The 22,901-nt window shown below is 36.3% G+C and overlaps 1 protein-coding gene across 1 annotated transcript in view; it reads left to right on the forward strand.

Moving 5' to 3' along the window:
* The window catches only part of LOC118845550, a 232,990-nt gene that overhangs the window by 196,241 nt on the left and 13,848 nt on the right, over positions 1-22,901 (forward strand). The window contains exons 10-12 of the mRNA XM_036753508.1: positions 1,705-1,863; positions 18,808-18,955; positions 19,960-20,103. Coding sequence (XP_036609403.1) covers positions 1,705-1,863; positions 18,808-18,955; positions 19,960-20,103 — 451 coding nt within the window. The remainder of the gene's footprint in view (positions 1-1,704; positions 1,864-18,807; positions 18,956-19,959; positions 20,104-22,901) is intronic.

Below are 22,901 nucleotides of genomic sequence, written 5' to 3' on the forward strand. Positions count from 1 at the left end.
TAGTACAAAGAGAAAAATGGTATTTCCTATTTTTCTTTATAGTAAAAAAGATGATATTATCATAGATTTAGAGCTAAAAGAGACCTTTGAAGCCACTGAATCCTACTCTCTCATTTTACAGATGAGGAAACTGAGGCAAGGAGAGGTTAAATGACTTGGTTAGGCTTACACAGCTAGTAAGTATCTAACATGGAATTTGAGCTCAGGGTTATGAATAAAATTGACTAAGTCTAGCACTCTATCCACTACTCTATGTTTCCTCTACAGTGTTATGACCAATATGATAAAAGTCTTAAAGCATATTCAGTCATATTATTCTCTCTAAAAGCATTACGGCTAATAACATTTTGGTGATAGCAAAAAGGATTTGATATCATTAATAAATAAAATCAAAATTAAATAGTATTTATTTCAATATCCCATTCTTTTAAACTTTTATTTTGTGTTTATTTTATAATATACATAAGATATTTATACAATTGTAGCGGCATAATTTAAAAGTAGACCATATATTGAGGGTGTGAACTCAAACCTTTTCTCCCCAATGGGATGTATGACCAAAATACTTTGACAATTGCTTAATAAATGCATGTTGATTAATGGAATTGAGACCACTGCTCTACATAGTAAGCAGCATTTTTGTACATGATTTTTTAGTGTTATAAGAATGATATTAATTGCTTGTTGTACATGACCTGCTTTAACCAGTCAGGGAAAATACATATAAATCACAAATAAGCCAAAAGCCAAAAAAATTGTAACTGTCCTTTTGTTTGAATTATATAGAATTGAAATGCATCCTCTTATTTTTATCTATGACTAATTGAGGGCAGATTTGCCTCTGGAAATAAAATTAAATTATAAAAATCACATATCTATAACCTTTTTAAATCTTGTATACATTATTGACTCATGAAATATGTTGTGAGATAGGTTAGCAAAGTATCTTATTAGACTTTGGTCCTATTGTAGCTCCTAAGTGTTTATATAGTGCTTTAATGTTATTTCATCTGATCTTCACAACAACCCTATAAGGTAAGTGCTATTTTTATCCCCACTTGACAGGTGAGGAAACTGAGGCTGAGAGATGGGGAAATGACTTGACTAGGGTTACACAGTAGGTGTCTGAGGCAGGATTCTAACTCAGATCTTCTTGACTCCAAATTGTTAGCTTTGTCCACTTTGCCACCTCATTGCCTACCTTATTCATTTTTCATTTGTTAACTTTTTCATGAAACTTGTGTTAAGTGAGTTTAGGTTACATTCTTTGGTATCAGGAAAGTGATAATTTTTATTCCTTAACACCAAAATATATCTATTTTTGCTAATTTCACATTAATATTAACAAAAATGGCTTTTAAGCTTCAACCTTCTTTTCACTCACACGCAAACAAGGTTTGTTGGTTTAATTTGACTGCTGTCTTTTATTTTTGATAATCGCATTGCTTTACATGTTCTAGAGTGATATAGGTCCTTAAATGTTTAAACCAGAATGTTTGGATTACAGCTGTTTCATTCAGATTATGTAAGAAGAAAGTCAACTGCTAAAATTAATTCCACATATAGTGCGGATACCTTGTATATGGTTGAATAAGTCATTCCTTGACACATCTTTGTTTTTATATTTTGTTGAACATGTAAAACATTTCTAAAGTTATCAGTTAAAAATACTAGTTCTTAACAACTGATTGTTCTGTTTTTCAGGTGAAAATACAAAGTTCCTCAATCCCAGAATTCACTGTAGATAGTGTTCTAGCCATACTGCCAGCATTCCCCAAAGGGGCTCCTCAAGAAAAAGCCAAAAAGGCAGTTGAAGCACTGTTGAAGGCTACTAATTATGCCAAGCTAATGACTATGCAACAGGTGAGGGAAGTGGTTTGTTTCATTTAAAGTGTTGTCCTTTCATACTCTTTTCCCCCTTATAATGGTGCTTAGGGTCTCTCCCCACCATTTTTGTTGGGAGGGAAGTAGAGATGGATGTCAATGAAATTCAGTTCACAGACTTTGAGTGTTCTGATGCATCGTTCAGCTTTGTGTTTGCCATTGTTGTAGGGGGTAGATAAAAAGAGAAGAGGTGCATACAGACATGAGAAATCAGCAGAATAATGAGGATCCTTTTGCAGATCAAAGATCACAGTTATGATATTTATGATCCTGTGGCAGATAACCTTCTAATAAGGGCTTTAACAGTGCCCCGTGGACCCACCAGATGATCACCATTACTATACTATGCATTGGTGGCCTGAGAGATATAGTCAGTGAGACAGCTCTCGGACATCACTTTTACCAGTTTGAGGAGATCTGAATGACAGATTTACTTGCAGAGGTGACTGCAGAGATGACTGGCAAAAAGTCCTTCAGCAAACTGAGTGTAAATGGGCTCAGGCTTTGTGAAATGAGGAAGATCCCAGGCAGCCAGAGGAAAACAAAAGGAAAAAGAAGGAACCACAGATTCTAGAATTAAGCTGGAGTCTGTCTCATGATTTTCTGGAGCTGTTCCTTCTCCTCCAACAGTTGAGGAAGAAGCCTTTGCCTATTGTTTTCATCTACTTCCCGGTGGTCCTCCAGCTGTAGTTAATATTGCCCTGCCCCTGCCTCCTGGGGTTGCACCTCCATGCCCATCAAGTTTTGGATCACACATGTTCTAACCAGTGGGATCACCACCTCCCTTAATATGAGCTCCAGGACCCATCCACTATCCTCAGAGTCCCCAGAGGATGGAAGCTCCTGTAGGAAAGCACAGAAATCCCTAACATCCTGCTACAGTGGTTGGGCTCTGAGGAGGAAAGGCACTTTAGAAACATAATAAATAAATATTGGAGTAAATGTTTTTTTCCTATGTAAGTTTCCATGGTAGCATATAACATGCTGAGATGTGGGCAAACAGAAAGCTGGAGCCAAGTTCCCGAATATAGGGCAGGTAGAGGAGCCCTGTTAAACTTATATTAAAAAATCTGGCTACTGGTGCAACCGTGTCCTTCACTTCTTAATCATAAAGGAAAAAAAGAGGGCCTGGGTAAATTTAGAGCTTCTGAAGAGCTGTAATTCTTATTGTATGTATTTCTTTGTGTGTTTGAAGGTTTGACAAACTTTGATCTGGGGTGAAAGCAAACATTTAAAAATATTTTAAAAATAATTCTTTTGCTAGTCCCATTAGAGAGTCACTAAGTATTATTTCCCTATTACTTGTGGTCAAACTTAGAAAATCAAATACCCCTAGATACTTTCTTTCCTTTTTCTTATCCTCCTTTTGTTAAAGGAACCTGTGCCAACAAAGCAAACCTCTGTTCAGTCTTAAGAAAGCTCCTACTTATATTCTATCTTTCAAAGTGACTGATCTCATCACAATACTGTGGGGCATGCCTTGCAAACTCCTGCCTCCTCTCGTGAGGAAGATGTTAACGTCTCTAACTATGAAATGGATAATTTGTTTGTATGTGTGAGCAGTGACTTATGGAAACATCTTAGTTTAACTTGCACCTCCATGTATTTCTATCTAATTTGAGGCTATCTATTAGAAGTGTTGCTGAATTGTAGACAAGTGAAAAATATAAAGGAAATGAGGACTGTTCTGAATTTTAAATTTTTTTTTAAAATTTAAAAATTATTAAAACAATCCAATTTAAAAAAAAGATACATACACGTACATTTTGTATCCTCTCAGTAGAATGTAGAGGTAAAGGACTGGATTTTTTTTATTTTTGGTCTCACTATCTCCAGTATCTATGACAGAGTCTTACATATAATAGATACTTAAGATCTGTGTATGTATCTATCTATGGATCTATGTATCTCTCTGTGTGTACATGCACACACATGTATACATGTACTATATATGTATGTATATGTATCCATACATGTATATGCATGTATATAGACATATATATGTATATTTTACACACACACACACACACACACACACACACACACACACACACACACATATATATCCATCTTGGACAAACACTGCAGCTACACTACGAGCTGGGCATAGACTTGAGTAACTGGAAGAAATCGGGCTAAGTTGTCTGTGGGAATTTGTATAGTAATTACATTAATCCTAAGGTGTCTACTGTTTCCAAAACCAATATTCTCTTTAACACTAATATCCCTCTGATATGATATGGCTGTGAATCATGGAATTCCTTGATTTCAGAAGACTCAAAATTGCAGGTGACCCAAAGGATAGTAGAAAGATCCTCAGAGGGTGTTAGCAGGTAGCAATGAGTTGCCAAGAAAGATTTGCAGACAAGACCTGGAAGAAAGACTTGGTCAATTATATAGATAATCAGAAAAGGAAGTGGGTCTATGATGTATCAAGCTTCTGATGGGAAAGATTGAGGGCTACCTTGATACCCTTAAGACATATTTTATCTAGGGTAGATGTACAGAGGGCCATGGATAAAATCAGACAAGATAAAAAGGCATGGAGAGGATGTGGGTGCACTCTTGGAGGAGGCAGCCACACCAATGAGATTACACATTTATCCAAGTCTCCAAGTAATAAGCGTATTCCTTCATTAGGTAATTTCAGATGTGGGAATGTTCTGAGTAATTATTTATTAAGGAAGTTGTTAAGTTTTCATGAAGAAAAAATTGTAGCCTAAGACTTGTTTTTCTCCTAGAAAATGAAAGTGATACTTCATGTGGTTATGCTTTGTAGGATCACAAAATTACAATCAATTGATGGAAGGAACTTAGAGATCTAGTCCATCTCCCATTTTACGGATGAGGAAATTGATTCACAGAGAGGCTGAATGATTTGCTTGAGGTCCCTCAGCTTTATTTTTTTTAATATTTTTTATTTTTAGTTTACCACACACGGTTCTACATAATTTTGAGTTCCAGATTTTCTCCCCTCCCTCCCCCCTCCCTCCCCAAGACGGCATGGAATCTCATATAACTACCATGTACAACTTTGCATTGAATTAATTTATACACTAGTCAAGTTGTGGAGAAGAATTATGACCAATGGAATGAATCATGAGAAAGAAGAGACAGAACCAAAAAAAAAACCCCAAAAACAAAAACAAAGAGAACAAAAAAGGCGAGCGTGTTTTAACTCATACGTATTGGGCAAGAGCCCTGGCATCTTTATCCATTCAACATTTCTGGGTTTAATGTGGAAATTCTGTGCCATTTATGATATTCATAAGATTACGGGCTGATTCTTGTGAAAATAACTAAAAATTTCTGGAAAGCATAAAAATTAATATTACTGGCTACTAATATTAAGCACAAGTTGCTTTAAATTATCTTTGTCCCCAAATTAGATAGCATGAAGTCATTTAGGAGGTTCACAATTATACTTTTGTTTGCGTGCGTGTGTATTTTTTTATTGGTTTCTCATACTCAGATAATAAAAGTTAAAAAAGGTGTTTTCAACAAAACAGAAAACCAGAAAAACTTCCCAAGAAGTTTGTAATCTAGTTGAAGGGACATGAGGAGTACTGTAGGAGTTTGGAGGAGGAAGAAATCAGTGTGTGTTCTGGTGCTCAGAGAAAACCTCATGTAGAAGGTTGAATTCGAGCTGGGTCCAGCAGGATGTTCAAAGTTTGGCCAAGTGAGTAAGAGTGGAGGAGAGGTCATTACTATCATGGAGAATGATTCATGAACAAAGGTTTGAGGTGGGAATGACTACCAGCTAAGCACCCTCACAGCTTCCCAATCAAATAATGTCTTAACATTTTTAGTGTTGACATCACCCCAGACTGTAGCTTTATACTTTGTAGGATTCTGGGAATCAGGTGACTGAAAAAGAGCTGATGTTTATTCTCTGTGTGACCTTGAACAAGTCACTGGGCTTCAGTTTCCTCATCTGTAAAGTGAAGGGCTAGCAGTAGAGGGCCTCTAAGTTTCCTTCTACCTTTAAATCTATTATCGTATTTCACATTTTACAGATGGTGAACTGTGCTACTAAGAAAATAGTTTGCAAAAGATTCCCTTAGATTCTAGGAATAGGAATGTGAAGGTGACTAAATCATCCACAAAGCCATGGCATCATTCTCAACTTTGAACTATATTTCAGAGTGGAGAAGACTGGTCAGGGACACTAAACTAGCCCTTTTCTTGCCAAACAGAGACCCTTCATGTGGAATTTGGAGCACTGGAGAGATGTATTTAAAACAAAAATGAAAAGTAGTTGAATTCTGTTTGGGATGTTTCACATGATGTGATCGACCTTTAAAATGTTATTCAGAACTTTCCATGCGCAGTTTAACTTTGCCTTGACAAAGGAGGAGGATACCTTTTAGAAATCTATCCAATAGCAGAAATGATCTCTTTTTCAGAATTAAGAGTATCAAGATGTTGACATTCTTGTTTCTCCGAGAATCTTTGAGCTCACATCTAATGAATATAGCACTGAGATCCCTTTTTATTTCCCTAATCAACATAAAGACTTGTCAAAATTAAGACTATGTAGCCTTCATATAGCACATTAAAATTTGCAAAGTGCTTTTCCTATGTTATCTCCTATCCTTACAACAGCCCCGTGAGGGCAGTGCTATTATCATCCTCATTTAACAGATGGGGAAAGTAAGGCACAGGATACTTAAGCCAGTTACCCAATGTCATGCAGCTAGCAAAGTGTCTGAGGTAGGATCAGAATCTAGGTCTTCCTCACACCAAGTTCAAAATTCAATCCATCTTACCAGTAGGTTTCATGGCATTTTAATGATAAACATGAAGACCATGTTCTATAGCTTAATTTATGACACTACAGGACAAATAGATGATATTTATCATATTTGTTTTGTCTCTATTTATGGGGAGAGGGAAATACTATATTTGAGCATTTCCATTTGGGAATCAAAAGTGCTTTGTCATTTGTTTAAAATGAACTTAAGTTTGATTTCTTGACATCTCCATGTCAGTGCTATACATTTTGGCCTAGAAAGTTATGTCTCACTAGAAATTGATTTCCACAGTAACTAAAGAAATGAGTTGGCCAAATTCCCTTGGTAAAACATGAAATTAAACTTGTTTTCAGCCCAGGGGACCAAATATACCAACTATGAACAAATAGGTGTCTTGCTGTGATCCACTTAAGCTTACACTTTCCAAGGAGCTCAAGTCTGAAAGTTCATGTTATTTTGATTCTGTGTAATGGAAAAGAGTAAAGGATTGAATTCTATCTTCTATAGAAGCAGTAGTGATTGAAAGCATTTAAGCTATTTAAATATTCCTAGATTTGTGTGTATTTTAAAGGGTACAAAATTATAATCAATGCAAAACAAAAAGCACTTATTCCTTTAAAAAATCATGCGACAAAGGAAATTGTTGTAAACAGTTGTATCAAAGCAGGAAAGGCACAATCTACAAGGTAGTTATTTATGCAGAGAAATAATACAAACCCATACATCTAGAGGTCAGTTTGTTGTCCAGCTGTTATACCTTTAATAGAACAGCTCACCTCCTTACTCTCTCTCACAGCCCTTTGCTAAGGTTTGTCAGTTTTACCTTTGTAATCTCTCTAGTGTCTGCCTCCTTGTCTCCTCTGACCCTGACACCACCCTGGTGCAGACCCTTGCCACCTCCTGACTGCAGTAGTCTGCTGGCTGCTCTCCCTGCCTTAAGTCTCTCCCCTCTCCAATCCATCTTCGACTCAGATGTCAAAATGATCTTCCTAAGAGCAGGTCTGACCATATCAGCCCCCTACTCAATAAACTCCAGTGTTTCCTATCACCTCTAGGATTATATTAAAATCCTCTGGTGTTCAAAGCTCTTCATAACCTACCTCTACTTCCTGTCCCCTTAGACCTCCCACCTTTCCATCCAGGAAGACTGAGAAATTTTCCAACACTTTTTACTCCCTCCGTGTACCCCACAGTCCTATGATATTAACTCCCTTGCTGTTCTTTACATAAGACACTCCACCTCCTATCCTTGAGTATTTTTGCTGGCTGAAACCTGTGCCTGGAATTCTCTTCCTCCTTATCTCTGCCTCTTGGCAGATCTAACTAAAATTCCACCTTCTACAATATTTTTCCCCCAGGATTCCTTAATTCTAATGCTTTCCTTTTGTCAATTACCTCCGAGTTATTCTGTTAATATATTGTTTGCACCTAGCTGTTTACATGCATGTATCCCTCATTAGACTATAAGTTCCCTGAGAGGAGGAACCGTCTTTTGATTTTCTTTGTAGCCCCAGCACTTTGCACAGTGCCTACTAGAGCTTAATGCTGACTAATGTCTTTTGGTTGCTCTTGTCGATCTCTAACAAGTAACCTATTGTACCATCCATGCCTCTGTTAGTTAGAATAGCCTCTGATGTGATGAAGCTATTACAGTGCTGTAGGAGCTGAGTATATTATTAATGATTCCTCCTTTTTTTAAACCAGGAGCAGGAAATATCTGGGCCTTTGCTTAATTTCATCAAACCACTGGGGCAAGAACTGCTCTGGCTTAATAAACTTTCAACAAATGTTTATTGAACGAATATTTGTTGAATTTCGCTGTCTCTTTATGTTTATCTCTCTTTCTATTTCTTTGTGTCTATTTCCAACTTATCTTTCATCTCTTTTTTTCCCTTCACTTTTCCTTCTCATCTTTACTCATCTATTTTTTACTTTAACTGACCATAATATAAAAAAGAAGTATTCCTATTCTTCATTATATCATAGAGCAGATTTCATATAGTTTTGTTTTTCTTGTTCTTTATTTAATGATCAGGCATATCAAACATTTTATAACTCTTTTGAAAAAACATATTACCTTAGGTGACTTTTACTCCTGTGGGCCCAGTGTGATTTTTCTTTTCCTGTGGGTCAGGAGACCTCTACAGAAAAAAGTTCATCCCTACCTCATGCATAGGGAATTCACACAGACTTTCTCAATTACAAATATACATGAATTTTAGATAATACAGACATTTACCTTAGTTATCAACCTTCACTGCAGTGGCCAGCACTTTTGACTCTCACTTGGTTGGTTGTTGTCCTTTGTACTTAAAGAGGACCAAAATGACATCACTGTGCTAGAGTTAAGTTACAGTGTCTTGTAATGGCAAAGTGGGACTTTTCACTGTTTAGCACTAAGGAAATCAAGTGCATTTGACTGAGTCTTGCCTTTGTTTCAATCAAGAGTCTTTGATTGAAGCAGGAGTCTTTGATGACCTGCTTAAGTCACAAGAAAGCCTAAGTCATATGAGTTTGAGTCACATGGTTGTGATGCCCTGTGATCCTGAAGAAGTGTATATATACTCTGAGGTTAGCATTTTGTTTCAGGTGCTCATTCATTGGAAGAATATTCATGTGGAGACTCTGGGTAGCTATTAAGGAGCCCCTAAGCTTTGAAAACCCAGATGTTGGTGCTTTTTTCTCTGGTAACTATGTATATATTGCTATGGACATATCCAAGCCCTGTCTGCTGATTTGTATTATTTGCTTCATTTATATTATTTCTGCTTGTAATTTCTGTTTGTGTTTTCTCTGAAGTTCAGGGTGCTGACTTTCCCCCCTGATCTAAGTGAATGATATATGTATGTTTAATTAAAGTGAGATTGTAAACCCCTTAAAGTTGCTTTCCTTAGAAAAGCAGATCAAAGAACCTGTGCTAGCAACCCTCTTACACCTTTACAGCATCTGCTAGTAGTGTTGTTGTTGCATATGTCCAACTGTGGCACATCAGACCAATATGAGCTTGGAATGCTCTACCACAGGTCGGGTGCAAATAGTCCATGTGAACATTTGGGGTAGATTCTCTAAATTTGAGTGTCTTGTGTTTATTTTGAACTACTTTAATTCTGCTTTGCTCATAGAGCTACAACACCTTCTCTGATATGGGAATGCCATGCTGAGCAGTCCTGTACCAGTGTCTCTCATGTCACACAATCAAATCCAAAGTTCTTAAAAGAGACCTTGAGAGTTTCCTTGTATTGCTTTTTCTGACCACCATGTGAACATTTGCTCTGTGTGAGTTCTCCATAAAATAGTCTTTTTGACAAGTGTACATTTGACATTCAAACAACATGGCTAGTCCATTAGAGTTGTATTCTCTGCAGTAGTTTGAATGCTTGGCAGTTTAGTTTGAGAAAGCATCTCAGTGTTTGGTATCTTATCTTCAGGTGATCTTCAGAATCTTCCTAAGACAATTCAAATGAAAGCAATTCAGTTTCGTGGTATGGTGCTGGTATACTGTCCAGATTTCATAGGCATACAACAATGAAGTCAGCTCAATGGCTCTGCATACCTTCAGTTTGGTAGTCAGTCCAATACCTCTTCTTTTCCATACTTTCCTTTGGAGCCTCCCAAACACTGAGCTGGCTCTGGCAATGCATGAGTCAACCTCATTATCAATGTGTACATCCCTGAAAAGTACACTGCCAAGGTAAATGAACTTAATCACAGCATTCAGAACTTGTCCATTTGCTGCAATCAGTGGTTCTAAGTACGGGTGGTATGGTACTGGCTGATGGAGCACCTATGTTTTCTTGGTGTTAATTGTTAGGCCAAAATTAACATAAGCAGCAGAGAATTGATGCGTACTTTGTTGCATCTCAACTTCAGAGGCTGTATTGAGTGCAAAATCATCTGCAAACAAAATCATGCACCAACATTCCCTCCAATTTGGTCTTGGCTTGTCTTTTCAAGTTGAATTTATCATCAGTGCGGTAGCTGACTCTGATGCCGTGTTTGTCCTCATTGAAGGCATTTGACAACATGGCTGAAATGATTATACTAAAAAGCATGTGAGCAAATAGACAGCCTTGTTTCACTCCATTGGTGACTGGGGAAACATGAGAGCATTGTCCATTATCCATAATCCGGGCAAGCATGCTGTCATGAAATTGATGTACAATGCTGGTGAACTTCTCTAGGCAACCAAATTTTGACATAATTTTCCATAAGCCCTCATGACTGACAGTGTCAAAGGCCTTGGTCGGATCTCCAAACATTGTGTACAGACCTGTGTTCTGCTCCTGGCATTTCTGCTGCAGTCATGAGGCAGCAAATATATCAACTGTTCCTTAGCCCTTTCTGAAGTCACACTACCTCTCAAGTAGATGACCACCTTCCAGGTGAAGGATCAGACTATTAAAGAGGACTCTGGCAAGAATGTTGCCAGCAATGACAAAGAGAAAGACCCCTCCCCTCCATGATTGTCACAGGACAATCTATTTCCTTTACCTTTATAGAGATGGAAAATGGAGACATCTTTGAAATCCTGCAGGATAACCTTGTCTTGCCATATCTTTCTAAGCTTTGCTTGTACTTTATTTTTTATGGAATTAAATGCTGCTTTCTTAGAGATGGATGAACTGTCCTGCTGGTAAAACCTGTGGAGTTCTCATTTTTCATTTAGCAACTTTTGAATTTCCCCACCATTTTCATCAAATCAGTCCTGGTGTTGGTGTGTGTTCAGACCCAGATGAGCAAATGCAGTGCTGTATACCAAATCTCTGCAAATTGCCTATTCCTTTTCTGCTCTGCTGTTGTCAACTCTATGTAAGCTCAACTTTCTATCCAAATTAGGAATGAACTCTTCATGCTTGAAGAAGCACTCTAATCTGTTGACATTAATTCTTCTGGTAGTCATCCTGCCTTGGGGCTGCTGCCACTTTTGTTATACGTGAATGTTTAGCTTGAAGAGGATAAGTCTATGATTGGTTCAGCACTCTTTGCTACACATCACCTTTGCCACTCTCACATTCTGTCTTTCTCTTTTCCTCACAATCATATTGTCTATTAAGTGTCAATGTTTGTTTTGAGGGTGTATCCATGAAGTGTTATTGTGTTTAGGTAAACAGAAGACAGTATTGGTGATGAGAAGGTCATGAGATGCACAAGTCTTCATTAGTAAGTGCCCATTGCTGTTGCTCATTCTAACTCCATTCCTCCCTAGGACTCCCTGCCACGTCTGATAGTCTGAGCCTACTCTGGCATTAAAGTCACCCAGAATTATAAGCTTGTCTTCTTTTGACACATTGATGAAAAGGGTCTCCAGGTCTTCATGAATTTTTTTCTTTGACTTGTAACTCTCTCAGTCATTATCATGAGTGTACACAATTTCACCCACAGTCACAAGAATGAATGTTTTATCTTTAATATTGTGATAGCTTAATACCCTACTGAAAATTGAAACTGTCAGCCTGCATAGACTCTGCAATCTCTTCATATAGGTGATCTTTCTGTTTCATAGTTTGATTTGAAAAGAGACTTTTTTTTTTTACAAATCTTTTCTCACTTCAATAGAGGCAGAATGGTGCAGCTCAAGGACATGGGTTCAGATCCTACCTCTGCTGTTGCCTACCGATGTAACTCTGGGCAAGTTACCTAATCTTTCTTCATCTCAGATTTGTATGCTATATTTCATTAAAGACAATAATAATAATATCAATAATGAAACAATATACCATGGTATGATACAGCCAAAGCTGTACTTAGGGGAAAATTTCTATCTCTAAATGCTTTTATCAATAAGAGAGAGAAAGAACAGATTAATAAATTGGGCATACAACTAAAAAAATGGGGAAAAACAAATTAAAAACCCTGTAGTTCAGCATGAAAATAGAAATCCTGAAAATAAAAGGAGACATAAGTAAAATTGAAAATAAAAAGCCATTGAACTAATAAATAAAACTAGAAGCTAGTTTTATGGAAAAAATAAAGTTGGCCAATTTGTTTTTTTTAAAGAAAGAAGAAAACCAAATTACCAGTATTAAAAGTGAAAAGGGTGAATGTGCAATGAAGGTGAATCTAAAGCAATTATTAGGAGCTATTTTGGCTAACTATAGCTCCAAAATAATTAACAACATAAATGGATTGGATGAATATTTACAAACATATAAATTGTTTAGATTAACAGAAAAGAAAATAGAATATTTAAATAACTCTATCTTAAAAAAATTGAAAAAGTCATGAATGAGCTCATGAAGGAAAATAATCCCAGGACCATGTGGGTTTACAAGTGAATTCTAACAGACATTTTAAGAACATGTAGTTCTAATATTATATAACCATTCAAAATAATAGATAAAAGAGTTCTACTGGATTCCTTCTATGACACAAATATAATTTTGATACCTAAACCAGGGAGAGCAAAAACAGAGGCAGAAATATATACTGATTTCCCTAATGAATATTGATAGAAAATTTTAAAATAAATACTAGGAAGGAGATCACAGCAATATACCATAAAGATTATATGACCAGGCTGGCTTTATACCAGCAATGCAAGCCTGTTCAGTATTAGGAAAGCTATAAGCATAATTGACTGTATTAAAAACAAAAAACATCAAAAATCACATGACCACCTCCATAGATGCAGAAAAAGCTTTTGTCAAAATACGACACCCATTTTTTATTAAAAATACTAGAATGCACAGGAATAAATGGAGCTTTTCTTAAAATGATAAGCGGTATCTATCTGAAACCAAGAAGCAAGTATTTGTTTTCACCATTATTATTCAGTATTGTAGTAGAAATGCTAGCCATAGCAAATAGACAAGAAAAACAATGAAAGGGATAAAAGCATTAGCAAGGTGGAAACAAAGCTATCACTTTTTGCAGAAGATATGATGGTATACTTGGAGAACCCTAGAGAGTCAACTACTTGAAACCTTGAACAACTTTTTAAAAGTTTCAGGATATAAAATAAATCCATACAAATCATCAGCATTTCCATATACTACCAAACAAACCCAGCAAGAAGAAATAGAGAAATTCCATTTAAAATAACTGAAAACAATTTAAAATACTTGGAAATCTACTTGCCAAGACACACAGGAACTATATGAACACAATTACAAAACACTCCACACAAATAAAGGTATTAAATAATTGGAGAAATGTTAATTGCTTATGAGCAGGCTGAGCCAATATGACAATGCTACCTAAATTAACTTACTTATTCAGTGCCATACCAATCAAACTACCAAACAATTACTTTATAAAGCTAGTAAAAAAAATTCATCTGAAGAAACAAAAGGTCAAGACTGTCAAGAGAATTGATGGAAAAAATGTGAAGAAGCAGACCTAGCAGTAACACATCTCAAAATTATATTACAGAGTGATAATCATGAAAACAATTTGGTACTAGATAAGAAATGTAATGATTGATCAATGGAATATATTAGGTACACAATATATAGAAGCAAAGTGGCTTGGTATCCTAGTGTTTGATACACTCAAAGAACCCAGCTATAACAGCAAGAACTCACTGCCAAAAAGTACTGGGAAAACTGGAAAGTGGTCTGGTAGAGATTAGCCAGATACCATCATCTCACACTGTATACCAATTAAGCTCAAAATGGGTACGTGATTTAGACATAAAAATGATACAGGGGAGCACAGAAGAAATTACCTATCAAATCTCTTGATAGAGAAAGAGTTCATGACCAAACAAGAGATAGAGAGGTTCACAGGAGGTAAAATGGATATTTTTGATTATATAAAATTTAAAAGTTTTTTTCACAAACAAAACCCATGCAGCCAAAATTAGAAGAAAAGCAGGGAATTACAGGGAAAATTTTACAGCAAGTTTCTCTGATAAGCCTTATTTCTCCTATATAGAGAGAATTTAGCCAAATTTATAAAAATCAGAGCCACTCCTTAATTGCTAAATGGTCATAGGATATTAACAAGCAGTTTTTAGAGGAAGAAATCAAAGCTATCAATAGTCATATGAAAAAATGCTCTAAATCATTAATAATTGGAGAAATGCAAATTAAATAATGTAATTCTGAAGAACCACATCACACCCATCAGATTGGCTAAGATGACAGAAAAGGAAAATGGCAATTGTGGAAGGGGACGTGAGAAAATAGGTATACTAAGTCCCTGTTGGTTGATCTGTAAACTAGTCCAACTGTTATGGAAAACAACAAAAAACTATGCCTCAAGGGCTATAAAGACATCAAAGACACAGGAAAAGGATCGAAATGTACAAAAATATTTATAACAGCTATTTTAGTGTTGGCAAAGAGTTAGAAACTGATGGGATGCCCATCAGTTGGAGAATAACTGAACAAGTTATGGTATATGAATGTGCTGGAATACTATTGTGCTAATAAGAAATGATGAAGGGGATAGTTTCAGAAAAAACCTGAGAAGACTTATGTGAACTGTTGCAAAGTTAAGTGAGCAGAACCAAGAGAAAAATCTATACAATAGCAGATTATCAACTGCAAAAGATAATCAACTGTGAAAGACTTAGTTCAATAATCCACCACATCTTTAAAGGACTCATGATATAAAATGCTATCCACGCCCATATAGTGAACTCAGAATTCAGATTGAGGCATAATTTTCTTTTTTCTTTTGGATCATTGCTAAATCAGAAATATATTTTGCATGACTTCATACATGTAATGGAGACTATATTTCTTTCCTCTTCAATAGACAGGGGAGAGGCAGGAGGGAAGAAAAGAGTTTAGAACTAGAAAAAATAAAAGAAAAAAATGTTCTGTTTGGCTTTCAAAGTCCTTCCTTAGCTAGCCCACTCTTACCTTTCCAATTTTCTTATACCTTACTCCCTGCTAAATAATCTGGTTCGGTGGCACTGGTCTCCTGGCTGTTCCAGGAACAGGATAATACTCCATCTCTCAATTGTGCACATTTTCCTTGGCTGTTGTCAATATCTGGAAGGCTCTCTCTTCCCTGCTCCTGAACTGCAACTGAACTCCCTGTCTTCCTTTAAGCCCCAACAAAAATCCTGTTTTCCCCCTAACCCTTCTTAATTCTAGTGCTTTCCCTCTGTTACTTCCTATTTATCCTGTAGATAGCTTGTTTTGTATATATTTGTTTGCATATTGTCTCTCCATTAGGTTGTAAGTTCCTTGAAGGCAGGGCCTGTCTTTTCTGTGTGTGTGCGTGTGTGTGTGTGTGCGTGTGCGCGCGCGCGCGTCCCCACTGTTTAGCAGAATGACTGCTACATAGTAAGCACCTCAGTACTTACTCTTGGACTATGGAAGTAGTCTTCTGGTTAGTCTCCCTGCTTCCAATCTCCTTCCACTCTAAAATTTTTTCTCCACTCAGCTGCCAAAATGATCTTCCTAAAATACAGGGCTGATCATATCACCGGCTAACTTAATAAATTCCAGTGGCCCCCTATTACCTCCAGGATCAAATATAAATTCCTCCTTTTTGGGGGGTCCTTTAAAGACCTGCCCAGCCTTCTACCTTTCCATTTGTCTTATGTTTTACTCTTCTCTGTGTGTTCTAAGATTCAATGAGAGTGTCTTCTTGCTATTCCTTAAACGTGACATTCCATTTCCCAACACTGACTGTCCTCTGTGCTTGGAATGCTTCCCCTCCTCACCTCTACCTCTGGGCATCCCAGGCTTCCTTCAAGATCCATATTAAATTTCACCTTCCGCAAGAAGCCTTTCCTGGCCCCTTCCTCTCCTCACCCCCATCAACTTGTAGTGCCTTTACCTTACATTTGTGTACGTACGTACACTTGTCTTATGTGCATGTTCTCTCCCTCATTAGAATGTGCGCTCTTGAGGGGAATGACTGTTTTTGATTTCCTCTGGAGTCCTAGCGCTCAGCGGAGCGGCGGCGCATACAAATCTTTCAGTAAAGGCTTTTGAATTGATTGATTGCTTAATAAGTATTATAGAATTGAATTGAATATTTTAGCTTTTCATTTGACATCTAGAACTAAACCTATCGGCATCGCTACTGTATATACTGTATGTACATTCTTCCCTTTGTCCTTCCATATAGGTCAGCGTAAAGGATTCTCAGAATAAACACCTCTTATATTTTTTGTGATCTCTACAACTCATGTTTTGCTTCCCCAAAGTCTGTCTAATCTTTTGTCCTGACAGCATTTTATGATTGAAATAAAATAGGAGTCTTCCTTTGTACTTGACATTTGTTCAGACGAAGATGGTTCTCTTACACCAGCAAATTATTTTCTATGTGGTATCCACATGTTGTCATTTTTTAAAATACCAAAACACTTTATTCCAGCTAGCCTATAGGATTACTGCATAGTGAAACCATATAATAATAATGTAATTTTGCTTCTCGCTAGGTATGAGAATTTTTCTTTTCTTTTAAGAAATGAATGTTCTTCTTAAAAGAAAATAACATTCTCTAAACTGTTTTTTTAAAACCAGGGTCTAAAATGTGATTCAAGAGACATAGGGAGGGAAAGAGGGAGGGAGAAAGAGGGAAAAAGGGTGAAAGGGAGAAATATAAGTGTGAGGAGGGAGGGAGGGAGAGGAGAGGAAGGAGAGAGAGAGAGAGAGAGAGAGAGAGAGAGAGAGAGAGATTGATTGATTGATTGATTGTGGGGGCAATTAGAGAAGACAAGACTGCAAAAATTCAACTCCCAAATTCTTTTTTCTCTGATAAAAGAGAATATATTAATATAGTTTCTCCCATTAAGTTTTGGTTCATAGTGTAATCATGTAGAAGTAAGTCCCCTCCTATACAAAGGCAAGTGTTTAGCACATAGTAGGCACTTAAGAAATGTCAATTGGAATTGATTGCTACAAAAAGGCAGGTTTATATGGCTGTATCTTTAACATAATGAGAAAAGTTTAGTAATCAAGCACTCTTGTCTTTTAAGGGATAAAGATTTGTCATTGTCTTCTGTTCATTACCAAGTTCTGCTAAGCTTTTTGAAATATTTCTCAGGTCTGACCCCTCTGTTATATTTAAAGAATAACTTAGTCTAAATATTCATCATGTCATACCTGGACTCCACTGAAACATGCTTCTAACTAATCTCTCTCTAGCGTCACTCAACTCTCATCTATCCTATACAGTTTTGAGATGAATCATTCTGATTTTTCCCAATACCTTAATCTTTCTTTAAAAAAAAACTTAAAGTAACTTGCTAATCCTTAGTGTACCAAAGAAAAAATTCTTCTATTCACTATTCAAGATCAATCCCAAATGTTCCATTTCTCTCAGCAACCTCATTTCTCAATAAGTTTGCGTTTGAATTTGTGGAAGACTCATAGTCCTCACAATATTGCCAAATCCATGTTTTTAGAAAAATATACTAATAAAAGTAAAGTGACTTAGTAGCCAAAATGATCATAATGATGAAATAGCCTGAATCTTTTGAGAAAGATAAGTCATTTGTCATGAATTTGTAATCTTCACAGTATTTAGTTTGAAGCCCTGTAAAATATAAAGATTATGATTGTTATTATTATATGGAAATCATATAATTTCTTTAGAGTTCAAATTACTATGACTATCAAAGACCAAAGAAAGTAACTCATTTTGAAATACGTCTTACTGCTTCCATTTCTATATACCACGTTTTATCTTTGAAAACTTGGATTCTACTCTTTTGGGCTCTACATTTTGCTGAATGCAAAGTAGAAATTGAATACTTTAATTAAAAATGTTTTCTTGACTTTAGAGAACAGCAGACATACTTAGAAAGCTATTTCTGGTCTAGCTTTTGGCCAGCAGTGACTTCATCTCCTAGTTGCCTCTATGAAATGTGCCTCTAGTTGGCTGCCATTTTTTCTTGGTGATGAGAATGTCACTGGACAAACTCATATTTTTGTTAGTTTGGTTTTTCAAACTATGCTATTGCTGATTGAGGCACAGCTAATTAGATTGGTCATAAGATATTTTACATTAACTGTCTAAAGTTGGCCAAAACAATTAGACATACATACCACAATGCTGCTATTTTGGTTGTATAGACATAACTCTGCTACTGTGGAGGTGTGCCAGTTAGATCAATAGGAATCTATTGAATGAATTAACATTTTAAGTCTTTACCCATTACCTACCATTACCTGGATGTAGGCTATATTTCTGGTTCATCTTAGTTGATTTTTCTTGGCATAAGTAACTATATTTATGTTTTCTACATTTTGGATTTCAGATAAATGCCTTACAAGCAGAAGTTAATTTCCATAGAAGTATCTACAACCTCCAAATTAAATACACCAAAGCTGTTTTCGATGGTATAAAGCAAGCCTACCACTCTTTTTTGGCAAATATTGATGGTGTTCTGTGTTCACCACTAAGAGGTAAGTAACAATTCAGTCAGCGTCCAAGTCTTAAGATAATTTCCGGCTGCACATGCTATTTGGAAAGTATCGAAAATGCCAAACCATGGAAATGCTAATGTCGTAGCAGAATAGAAGTTGTGAGAAAGTGCTTTGTAAACTATAAAGTATTATTTAAACAAATGATGGCATTATCATTTTAGCTTTGAAACTGCTCAAAAGTAGATATACTAGACCTTTCACCCTTAGGGTTCAAGTTAATGTCAAAGATTGCTAATTGTATTCTTTTTGCTATTGTTGCTTTTGAACCGAACTTTTATTCAGTATATCTGGCTTTCAGAAATGGAAAAGGTGGCTTTTTCCAATACTCCTTCTTTCCCTACAACAGTTTTGTTGCTGTAGCTGAATTCTGACTGCTACTATGCAGTAATTTCCTTGTCTACCTTCCTTGGCTCTTTCATCTTCTTGTCATTCTTATTAATGTCAATTTTTGGATAGTTAACACTATTTGAGCAAACAGGGAGCAGGTAAGTACATGGTGTATGTGTCTGTCCGTCTATCTATCCCTCTGTTTATATTTTATTTTATTTTTTTTTACATCTGGACCACTGATTTATGACTTACCCAGGGTCACACAGCTAGTAAGCATTTGAGGCTGGATTTGAACTCAGGTCTTCCTGACTGCAGGTCCCACAGGGATGAGGAACCTGTTGCCTCAGGGCCACATGGGCCTCAGGGCCCTCAAGTGTAGCCCTTTGACTGAATCCAACCTTCACAGAACAAATCCCCTTAATAAAAGGATTTGTTCTGTAAAACTTAGACTCAGTCAAAAGGCCACATCCAAGGACCTAGAAGGCCACAGGCTCCCCACCCCTGCCCCATACTCTATCCACCGCACCACTTAACTAAACCATATAAATATGTGCATGTGCGCATGTGCACACACACGATATATGTGTTTACATATAGATATATGTGTGTGTGTCTCTCTCTCTGTAATTATATATATTTTTTTCCTCTTGCAGATGTTCTTTCATCTTATATAAACCTTACATCTGAACCATCAGACAGTACTTTCAAAAACTTTCTCGCTGTTTTAAAAAACAATGTGGAACAGATTCAAGAGGCAGTTGACACTTTGACTCCATCAGAGAATCCCCAGCATGAAGGTAACAATTTTGCTTGTTCAATTTGAGACAGCACAAAATGAAAAATTGCCTTTCCGGCTGTGTTGTGAATCTATGAAAACAAGGCAGGCAGCTGAAGAAGAAAAATAATTTGTCTCTGTTTGACAAACTGACATCTTAGTACTTCATAAGTTAGTTTTTCTTTTAAAGGTGACTTTGCAACTTGATCATTATATTCAAAAGCCAGTTAAAGAAATTCTGTTTAATATTTAATTTTCACTTATGCCAAATGAAGGAATGTTTAATGCCCCCAATCGGAGAGATTCTTTGCCCTGTTTAAGAGCCCATGAATAGCAATAATTAATGCTTATTTTACATAGCACACACTATGCTAATTTGCCTTAAAACCCACAGCCTTCTTGATCTATATTCTTTTTCTTTACTCACGCTGAGAATACGAATGATGCCAGTAAAGGTTGTGGGTAGGAGTTTGCTTGAGACTACTAATTTCACTTTCTACTGATTTAATATTGCTTCCACTTTTTTGTTAGTTAATAAAATGGTCTTTCGGTTAGTAAATGTTTCAAAGAATGAGATGATCTATAAGATCCTGTCTAGCTCTGTCATCCAGATGGAATGGAAGCTTCAGAGATGAAGGTGCCTTCATCTTTCTGGGCCATGGTTTCCTCATCTGTAAAGGAAGGAAGTTGGGCTCAGTGACTTCTAAAATCCCCTTAAACCCTAAACCTTTGATCCTTTGATTATATTTTTAAAAATTGTGTGGTTTCAGGAAAAAAAAAAGAATTACAGAAATTGGCAATGAAACTTACCAGTTTTAAAAATTAAAATACGTAGAATATATTACTATCTCTATTCTGCCCTTTAGGAATGAGGTATGAATACTATAAATAACATGGCATTGCTAATATTGTGAGCATTTTGACACCTAAATCTTTAATAATTTCATTCAAAAGCAGAAAATAAGTGCAAACATTCAATTTTCATAAATGAAATACTAATTCTCAACCATTATAAAGTTTGGGAGATGGAGAATCATCTACTTAGCATTGGAAATTTAACACTCACAGTGTTCTACACATGGATTGACTCCAACTTGATCCAAATACTGTGAGCCATGAACTCAGTGAAAGGTTTGCATGTACTCGAATTCATACTTTTTGAAATTACAATTATATAAAATATGAGAATTTATTCTATCACAATGGAAATACCCAGTGCAAATTTGAATAATGCACCACTTCAAGAGATTCATTATTGACATCAATCTGGATTTAGCTCAGGATGGTGAAGTTATTCTCTTCATTCCCTGTAGGAATCAGTGAAAGAGGAAAGGAAATGTTTCTGTAGAGATTTAGGTCACAATTAAGGCAAAAATTTCTAATCTTAAGTGCTTTCTCATACTAGAATCTCATACTAGGGTGGGAGGGAAAATATCTCTCCCTAGAAATTGTGGAAAATAATGCATAAAAGTAACTTCTCTTGGATGCTCTGAGTTCAGTAATCTTTAGAAATAAAAGGATGGATTAGATAACCTTCAGAAGTGACTTTCAGACCCAAGATTTTTTTTTCTATTTTTGATTACTTCACTATATCCCATGACTCAGGGAGAAAATCAGTTTTTTAAAAAATAAATTTATAAATAGTAATTGCTATCATTTAGTGATTTTATTATTAGGGATTATTGCTATTTGAATTTTGAACTTAATTGATAGTCACTATATTTATAATATCTGTTTTGTCAGTTTTGAAAGAATAAAAATGCAAGTGTTGGGGGCGGTGATGATCAGAGGAATGGTGGGGGCACTACTCTTTACTAATAGACTCCATGATTCTCCCTGCCCTCTGCATGCTCAGGGCAGAAAAAATGTTGGGAGAATTTCTTTATATTCTGCTTTCCTGAAGGTTGTCCATGAGATTGGCATCATGACAGCATCACCCAGCACTGACCCTGATTGGGAAATTTCACAGTAAAATGATATAGAGCACAGAGTTTCATCTGTCTTTTATTATTTAGAAGGCATTTCAAGATCTTGCACTGCTCCATGGTCATTATTATGAATATCACTTACAATTTTACAGCCCCACAGTGCTGTCACTAGCAAAAGTTTAGATCACCAATGTAAATTGGATGTTGTTGTATGTGAGTATCTAATAAATCTCTGCCATCCACTTGTTTGTCTTTGACATTGAAAGTAGAGTGCAGGACAAAATTGAGTTTTCCTTATTTCAAGATATGGGCTAGGTGATAGTTTAGAATAATTGGTAAGAAGATTCTATTTTCCTGAACTCACAAGTTCTGATATAGTGCCACTGACTCTCTATAATTTTACATGTTTTTTTTGGGGGGGGTACAACAATACCAACCCTTATTTTTTTTAAAGATATTTATGACCATAGGAACATATATTTAGAGGTGGAAGGAATTTTGGAAGTCATAATAGCCCAACCCCCTTATTTTATAGATGAGGAAATTGAATCACAGAAGGGTTGTCACATGTCCAATGTCATGCAGGTAGGAAGTAGCAGAACCAGGAAGCAGAGCCAAGTTGGGAATCTATGCATTCTCATTCCAACCCTATCATTTTTTCCATTGCATCAGGCCACCTCAGTTGGGCAGCCACTTTCACATTTAGTTCAATCTTTGAATGTGAAATTTATTATATTTGAATAAAGTCCATCTTGTCAGGCTGACCAAATTTGGTCCTTTGAATCTAATCAAATGGTTACCTCATTTACACTGGGAGATTTTCAACATAAGCAAATCTCTATCTGTTCCCCTGTTCATGAGGTTTTATTTACCCTAGCTTTTATAGCAGGAA

This window comes from Trichosurus vulpecula, chromosome 1, assembly GCF_011100635.1.
Source record: "Trichosurus vulpecula isolate mTriVul1 chromosome 1, mTriVul1.pri, whole genome shotgun sequence".
Lineage (NCBI taxonomy): Eukaryota > Metazoa > Chordata > Mammalia > Diprotodontia > Phalangeridae > Trichosurus > Trichosurus vulpecula.